The sequence below is a fragment of the Symphodus melops genome (genome assembly GCF_947650265.1).
Source record: "Symphodus melops genome assembly, chromosome: 17".
Taxonomy (NCBI): domain Eukaryota; kingdom Metazoa; phylum Chordata; class Actinopteri; order Labriformes; family Labridae; genus Symphodus; species Symphodus melops.
Window position 1 is genome coordinate 12,796,979 of NC_136707.1, and position 8,416 is coordinate 12,805,394.

An 8,416-nucleotide genomic window follows, 5' to 3' on the forward strand; every position below is an offset into this window, starting at 1 on the left:
AAACGACGTCTCGACGTCTCATGTGTCTAAAGCTGATTTCCTCGGTCCTCTCTCCTCGGCTTCGTTTCGGCATCTCTGGTGGGCGGCACTAAGACGCAAGTGAAGGAGACAACTCGGAGGACACTCGGTACAAATAAGGGACTTGGGATCCAGCCTATGTCCAGCCCTGCTTGTCACGTTGTCCGGAAGTTGTATTGCCAATTAGGAACTTGTAGGCGGTGCCTATTTGATAGTGAATGTGTGACAAATCTAATGGTACGTTCAGGCGATTCGTGTAAAAACTGAAATTCAGCACAGCATGATAGCGATTTGGTGGGATTTAACAATAACATAATAAACTAAACAAATATTTTAGAATTTTTAGTGATAAAGCATGCTCTATGCGCCTGCTTAAATGCCTTTAGAAAGAATCTTGTACAAAATGCTCCTGCAGCGCAATAAATACTTTGATAAATACATACATTGATAAAACTGATACAAATATTTACTGTTCTTGATACTACCAGCCAGCATTATTCTGCAATGCAATAATTAATCAATTTTCAATATATATTTAATATGACTACTTTTATTTTTCCTGTTTTTGTCAATTCATATTATGTGCACTTGCGTCATTTCCGACAGCACGTAATAGCAACATCTGATCCTTCTCAAAGCTAGTGGGTAGTGAGACACCTCCATCCTAACAGAGGGGACAGTGTTGTATTTAGGTGTATAATCAAGGATTTGATTGCCTTTGCTGCATAAAATGCTCAACCCGCAGAGATCTTTGTCTGAGCTGCCCAAGATGTCCGCTGCCAGTCAAGTGGAGAGAGCTGTATTGGTAAGCTGTTCTTACATTTGCTCTGCAACACAGGACGCAGTTCTGTTTTCCATGACCAATTACTGACCTGAGTCGTCGGTGAATATAACATTTAATAATGAAGCCGTGAATAATATTGTTGGTATTTTAGGTTAAAACAATTTTGAGGGACGTGAATGTGCTGTTAGCCCCGAGGGACAGGAGCACGCGCAGGTGTGTACAATGCAGGTGCTCTAATGAGCGCTCGCGCTGTCACTGTATTCTGAGATGATGTTGATTATGGGCCTTGGTTATGGATCCGAGCAACACACACTCATATAAGTGAGCCTGCCCATTCTAAAGGCTGTCATGATCAGGGATATATTGACATAAAGCGTTTCAAATGGAAACATCACTAACATCATTTTGACTAATAGGCTAAACAGACCTTTATAAAGCTGTTTCTATGTAGAAGAAAACATGCAATACTTATTATGAGTAAGACGTCTGTATTCAATTCTGGTAGTATTGAATGTATGATGTGAAGTGCCACTTCTTGGTTGTCCTTCATACTTTTTTCGAGTTTCTCCTTCCTATTTTTAGAAAGACTACAGAATATTGATCCTCCCGCATTAGCTTCACATTAGACCAAGCAACTGCTTTTAACTTGTTTTTAAAACAATTAAATAAATGGACATGAGCTTGTACAGTGCTTTTCTAGTCTTCTGACTATTCAAAGTATATGTCACACCCAATCACACACTATCAATAAATCAGTCTTTTCAATCGATCTTTATTTGAATAGTGTCAATTCTAACAAATGTTATCTCATTTTACAAAAAAGCAGGTAGAGGACTTTACTCTTTGTCTGTTAACATTACAAAAGAGCAGGTAAAGAGACCATGCTTATTGTTATGTTTACAAAAAAGAGGTAAAAAACCTTACTTATGGCTACATTACAAGAGCCCAGCTTAATCTGTCATAGCATGGCAAGAAAAAATTTCCCTTTTATAACGCAGAAATATTCAACAGACAAGACTCATGATGGAACAGCCGTCTGCTAAAGCTGTGCTGGGCTTGAAAATGACACAGAGGGAGATGGGATAAGGTACAGGAATAAGGATAGGGCCACCAATGGTAGAGGCTGCTAGTTAAAAGGGACTAACAGGAGCCACTCAGGGTTGAGTATCTTGCCCAAGGACACATAGGACATGTTGCTGCAGGAGCTGGCGATTGAACCCCCGACCTTCCAGTAGAAAGACCACTAACTCTACCAACTATCTGAGCCAGTTAGACAGTGCAAGCAGGAAGTATACCTTCCGAACTGGCACCTGTGTGAGGTGCAGTGTGACTCGTAAAGCAATATTTAATCTGCACTGACATAGTACGGCATATGATTAGAACAGGGATCACAATATTTATCTGTGTAAATGTCAGTGTCCAGCTGTGAGCAGTTGGACACTGAGACAGGCAGGCAGGAACTGTTGTGCTGTGTACTATAACCTGCTCTTAACATTACTTTTTAGGTTTCTGATTGTCACATACATGTCTGTTTTGAATAATCATGAAGGAGTGAATACTTTATTTTGTCATTTTGGTAGGAGGAGGAATTCAACTGGCTACTTAAAGAAGAGGTGCATGCTGTGTTAAAGCAGCTCCAGGATGTCCTTAAGGTAAATGTTAAGCTGACATGTCAACTGATGTATTCAGGGCAGAGTGAGGGCTATTCCACTAATAAAAGACGCATAAAGACATGTTAACTTGGTTTTGTAATGCTACCTGCAGGTCTGAAAGAGCTTTGAGAAATAAACACTTTTTTCAGTTACACAATGATTTCACCTGGATTATCCTTGCCAGTCTAGAAGACTTCTTGAAATCTATAAGTAACACCCTGCCTGTTGTAAAAAGAAGGCAGAGAACTTGAAAGGCATGCCAAACAAAAAACAACAACCTTACAATCTTTTAACTGTGGACCATCAGCAGCAACATCAGAGCAGCTGAATTCTCTTTCTCAATGTGAAGTTTGATCTAAAGTCTTTATGGATGAAAGGTGCCATCCAAATGTTCTTGGATGGATTGATTGTTTGATGGTTGGATAATAATCAATCAATCCCAATAGTACAGTTGTTTGAAAATAACTGTTATATATTTAAAAGAAAGACACAAGACCAAATCTTCTCCTACTGTGCTGTTAAGCGTTTGTTTTCCTTCTCGACAGATGTATTGGGTGTATTGCTGGTGCAAAGTGCTGTGAGACTTTTTTTTGTCTCCTTTGTTCTTGTAAAAAAACCTCTTAACTTTCTTCACCAAAAAAGGACTGTTTGTTTGTATAGCTCAGCGTTCGCTGAATTGATTTTTAATCTACTTAATGGATAATGAGTAAAGCCAAGTGCAATGTCCCACACATTGATTTTATTAGCAATTTTCCAAGAACTATTAATAAAGAATAGTGTAAAAGGATTATATAATTACTTCATAATCCCAAAATGATAAAGGTGAATGTCACTGCCGCTGCATTACTACCCTAAGTCCAAGCTGCCAAGGATCTTTAGTAGGTCTCTGATACTTGTAACAGGGTTGTCGACTGGATGCAGACTCATGTAGACTCTTTCATCCACACCTGAAATGATATATTGTTGTCGATGGCGATGATTACGATTTCTTATTGATAGAAAGTTCTCTCTGCTCTATCAACAGGAGGCATCGAGACGTTTTTCAATGCTGACACCGGGCCTGGAGAGTCAACTCAAACAGGAAAACTTCATCCTCGGCAGCTCAACGTATATTTCATATTGATCACATATCTTCATTATAATTATTTGAGGGACAGACAAGAGAGCCACAGTAACATGCAGCTCATGTTTTGTAAAATGTATATCATTACATGTCGTCTTCTCAGGGAATTGACCATCAGGTGTTCAGTCATAAATGGTTTGAAATATGCTCAGACACTGAATGAATCTGTTGGTCCTTTTGTTTATGGCGAATCTTTAGACCAGGTGTCCACACTCACACACTATAGAGCCTTTCATTAATCTGTTTTTCCCATTTTGAAAAAAGTAATGTTGTGTTTTATTGTTCAGCATGGATCAAGTAAAAGGAGTGCTGACGCTGCAGGGAGAAACTCTTACTCAGGCGGTAAGTTTGTCTCTTTGAGGCTGTTTTCTCTTAAATTCAAATTAAACATTGATTTTGGCGTATGTGTCTCATGTTAATGTTTTCTGAACAGGACATAAACCTGAAGGTCGCAAAGAGCAGCCAAGTGCTGCACTTTCAGTTCAGAGACGACAAGCAGTGGAAACTTCAGCAGGTACAGTTTGTCAGAGTAACTAAAACAGAACTGAATTCAAAAGATGAGTTCAAGTTGTTACAATTAGTTTTTTGCTCTCCTGAGAAGTTCTCTCCCTGTTTGTCTTCCATATAAACATTTTAACTGAAACAATTTAAAGAGAAAGGGCATTTTAAGTAGTTTTATGACAGTAGTTTTTATAATCCAGAATACTGGAGTTTGTAAAAAGGAGTTACAAGTTTGTTAAACTCCATGTTACTGGCCTTGCCACATGTATAGATACACAGTGTAAAGATTGTATTTAAAGTATTTTAAAGACAGTTTAAGTATTAAAACATAGTCACTTAAACGTATTTAAACAAAATCAAGAAAAACTGGCTTAAATATAGCATTCAATGCTCTGATAGTTGTTGTAAAAAATAAGGTTATATACTATATTATACTTTATTTTTCACATAGAATTAGCAACCCTGACTAAATGTACTGTTTGCAAAAATGTGATTGGTTTGCTTTAAAATGTAATAAAGCTCATGTAATCCTATTTCTTTATGAGACTTATAAACGTGGAATACAAACTGTTGAAATTACTCATAGTGTGTTACCCTGATATACAGTCTTTCCTTGATCAATATATCTACACGACTTCTGTGATTTGTTGTCGGAAAAGTGAAGTCTACTCCATCACATTTTATACTTTATATGCTTTTATTTAATGTTGTCTTTATTCATAGCCTGATTTCCAATGCAAGCCTAATGATAAACCTGCATGAGAATGCTAGCCCATCATTTAGAACGTGTCACCTCCTGACTAAGGACAGATTTATTTTCTCTTTTATGCTTTGTAGTATTTATATTCAAAAAAAATTTCATATGCAAATAACCTTAATGCTTAAATCCATCTGTTTTTTGTTTCTGACTATCCATCAGATTCAAGATGCCAGAAACCATGTGAGCCAGGCTCTCCAGCTACTGAGCAGCCATGATGAGAGCTACCACTTTAAGACAGGGGCGGAGGTTAATAAGGTCTGTCTCTTCATGGCTACAATGCCTGGCTCCAGTCAGAACAGAGAGGAACATGATAACATTTCAATTCACTGCTGTTAGAGTGACAGCTTCATGTTTCTATTCTGGCCCTAGCTCATGGATGCAGTGATGCTCCAGCTGACACGGGCAAGAAACCGCCTCACCACCCCAGCCTCCATGACCCTGCCTGAATTGGCCACCAGTGGTTTGATGGTACAGGAAATAAAACAGGGCACTATACACTAATATTCCCTGCTGTATGACCAGTCTGTTAAGCATTTCTGTTTTTCTCCTTCCATCACTAGAAAATGTTTTCTCCTCCCATGCCCGGTGATGTGATGGTGAACTTTTACATCAACTTGAGCAAACTGTGTCTAACAGTCTACCAGCTTCATGTGCTGCCACCTAATACCACTAAGGTTACACCTTGTTACTCAACAACACTACACACAACATCATGTCCTTCATGTTTTCATGATTTTTTTTGGTCTTTATATTTGATAGAATTTCAAGCCAGCTGGGAGCTCCATGCTGCACAACCCAGGAGCGATGTTGTAAGTCGTCTTACTTATTCTGTTTTTGTTATACTTTCTCTGTGTCCAGTTCTGTCTTTAAGATGACTTTGAACCTATGTTTACCTCCACAGCGAGCTCAATAACAACCGGTTCGAGGTGAGCCATGTTCACAAGGTCGAGTGTGTGGTGCCATGGCTGAATGATACGTTGGTATTCTTCACCATCTCTCTGCAGCTCTGTCAGCAGCTAAAGGACAAGGTGGGTCTCTCCCGGAAGATTGAACTGAAATAAGCTATGTAAATATCTCTCTGAGTCACGACTGACAAGCTGGGTCCCGCCAGCTGTACAGTTGTTAGGCCATGTTTACATCATGATTACATAGAGAAAAGAAGAATAACCCAGCCTACTTCCTGCTTATTTGGATGCCTTAATGATAGAGACATTCAATATCAATTTACATGCAATGTGAAACTATGACTTAACCAAAGTGTGCTAACACAGAGCCTGCTAACACAAAAACCCATGACACAGGCAAATTGCAGTTCATGCGACTGTGAGTGGAGAGGGGATGGAGGTGTGATGCTGGATGAGAGCAGAGGCTTCAGAATAGTGAATGGCCAGTCGTTTTGGTTTAGTGCTGGTTTTAAAGGGTGACATCTACTGGGTCAAAAAGTCACACATTCTTCCTTTAAATACATCCAAACATGATTCATTGTATGAATGACTTCTTCAATCTGTTTTTCTCCCATTCTTTGATTCTTTTCAAGTAATCCTATTTGGGATATGCTTTTTGTTACAAAACATAAAGAGCTTTTTTTCCCTCTGTTGTTATGAAAATGTATGTATCATATTATGTGAGTTAAACTCCAGGAGATACTTAAAAGTCTCAGTTGTCAGCAAGGGAAAAAAATCAGCATGAATACTAGCATAAATCTGCATCTGCAACTTGAGTTTTATAACCGAAACTATCGTAGTTTGTGTGTTCACCTTGTTCAGCTACTTTTAGGTGAACACCAAACATAACTGAGCGCAGCTTTACATTTGTCCATTTAGGATTTTGTCACTGTAAAACTGTTTCTAGTGTGAAAATAGCCTGTGTTTAAGTGACTTATTGGCGCTGGCTTGAACAATATTAACTTTTTGCTCCTGTAACTGAGTGAAGTCTCACCAGCTGCTCTGCCTCTCTTTTCTCATCCTTGCAGATATCGGTTTTTTCGAGTTTCTGGAACTACAGACCTTTCTAACCCCCCTCATGTCCAGCTTTAAGAGACCAGTCAGAACCAAACTGAACCCACAAGTGTAAGGGACATCCTTGGGAGGTCTATATTTCTTCCAATATTTATTATCCAGTCATTCAGTTTCAAGTGTTGCATGGTTAGCTGAGTGAGCCAATCAAACCCCCAGGGATATCGATGTTTGCCGTTGCAAGTTTTGTTAGTCCTGCTGACTGACACTTCTCTGATGTGTATTGCATCCCAGCACTGACTTGAATTTTCAATATTTGAATGTTGCTGATTTATACATTATTTTGTTACATTTAGGCTACTTAGACTATAAAGAGTATTTATCTGGTTCTTAACCCAAAGTTTTGGAACATTTGGTTGACTGCTCGGGGTTGGAAGACTTTTTGCAGTTCTACTTCCCTTCACAGTGGCTTCAATAGGGCATTTATTTTGTGTTGGTTAGCACTCCTAAGCCAGTGTATACGATTTCATGTATCAAAGTGGAGCTTTCCAAAACTAAGGAAAAATGTAGATTGATGCCACGTTAATGAACTTAGGGCTCTGTAAAACCTTTTTTTGTTTTGTTCTGGCCTGTAGCAGTGAATTGGTTGGTAACTTTCAATAATCCCCCTCTTTTCTTAACATAGAAGTGATGTAAGAAACTAAGATGCTTCTTTGAAAGTCAGACAAGAACGTTCCCTAATCTTTTGTTAGATGTGTCTCAGTGTGTTGAATTGTGCACTTCCAAATTCAAGCTTAAAAATGACATTTCTAATGATCTGAATGAATTCTGACTAAAGTGACATTGCACAGGAAATCATTTAGAAATCACACAGTTACTTCTGAAGAATTAAAGACATTCAATGTTTTCTTTAACATAAGCAGTCGTCTTGTATCACATTAAAACAGTGATTGCGGATTGTTTTGTTAACAGATCTGTGGCAGCAGTTCTCAGGGTTTAAAGGGTTTGGTGATAACACAACATAGAGAAAATAGTCCAATGTTTAAATCTTCTCAGCTTTCATCAACAAGATTGTATGGTAGGAGTGTGTTTAGCAACTAAAATACTGTGCATCCTGTACATTTGGGGTTGCTTCTTTCAACTTTTTTGTTGTCTGGCACCCATTGTATTTGTAAGTGTGAAGTCTAATTCATCAAATAAACTGAAACCCACCTATACTTGTTGGAAAACTAAAAAACCTGCTATATGACTTAAACTTAGCATTAGGGTAGTTGAGTTGGACCATTGTTTTGTATTCATTTATTTTCTTCTGTTTTGTTTGAATTAAAAGGACATTCACATTTCTTTTGTAAGACTGTCTAAATAATAAGCTACTTGCCATGTCTGTTGATGTAATGTTTCATATCAAGTGTTTGTCTGCTCTTTGTTCGTATTTATTTAACAGTTTGCACATACTGATTCCATGTGAACCAAACACTAATTCAATCATGAACAAATAACTTTATCCAGTAAGTGTTAATCTTTTGTGAAAAGCTGTCTATCATGTAAAATGTGGAAATTATTTATCTGATATCTCTGCAATAAATATATTCTTAACTATAACATGGCATTGTTGAATTCTTC

General features: G+C 38.1%; 1 protein-coding gene across 1 annotated transcript; it reads left to right on the forward strand.

Moving 5' to 3' along the window:
* Nucleotides 1-605: 605 nt before the first annotated feature.
* Nucleotides 606-8,395, forward strand: rogdi (rogdi atypical leucine zipper). Its single transcript, XM_079366717.1, has 11 exons — nt 606-823; nt 2,383-2,454; nt 3,479-3,561; nt 3,865-3,919; nt 4,011-4,091; nt 4,998-5,093; nt 5,208-5,306; nt 5,399-5,512; nt 5,598-5,647; nt 5,740-5,866; nt 6,811-8,395. The coding sequence occupies exons 1-11, from the start codon at nt 749-751 to the stop codon at nt 6,850-6,852; spliced, it is 894 nt and encodes a 297-aa protein (XP_079222843.1). The 5' UTR covers nt 606-748; the 3' UTR covers nt 6,853-8,395.
* The last annotated feature ends 21 nt before the right edge of the window (nt 8,396-8,416 follow it).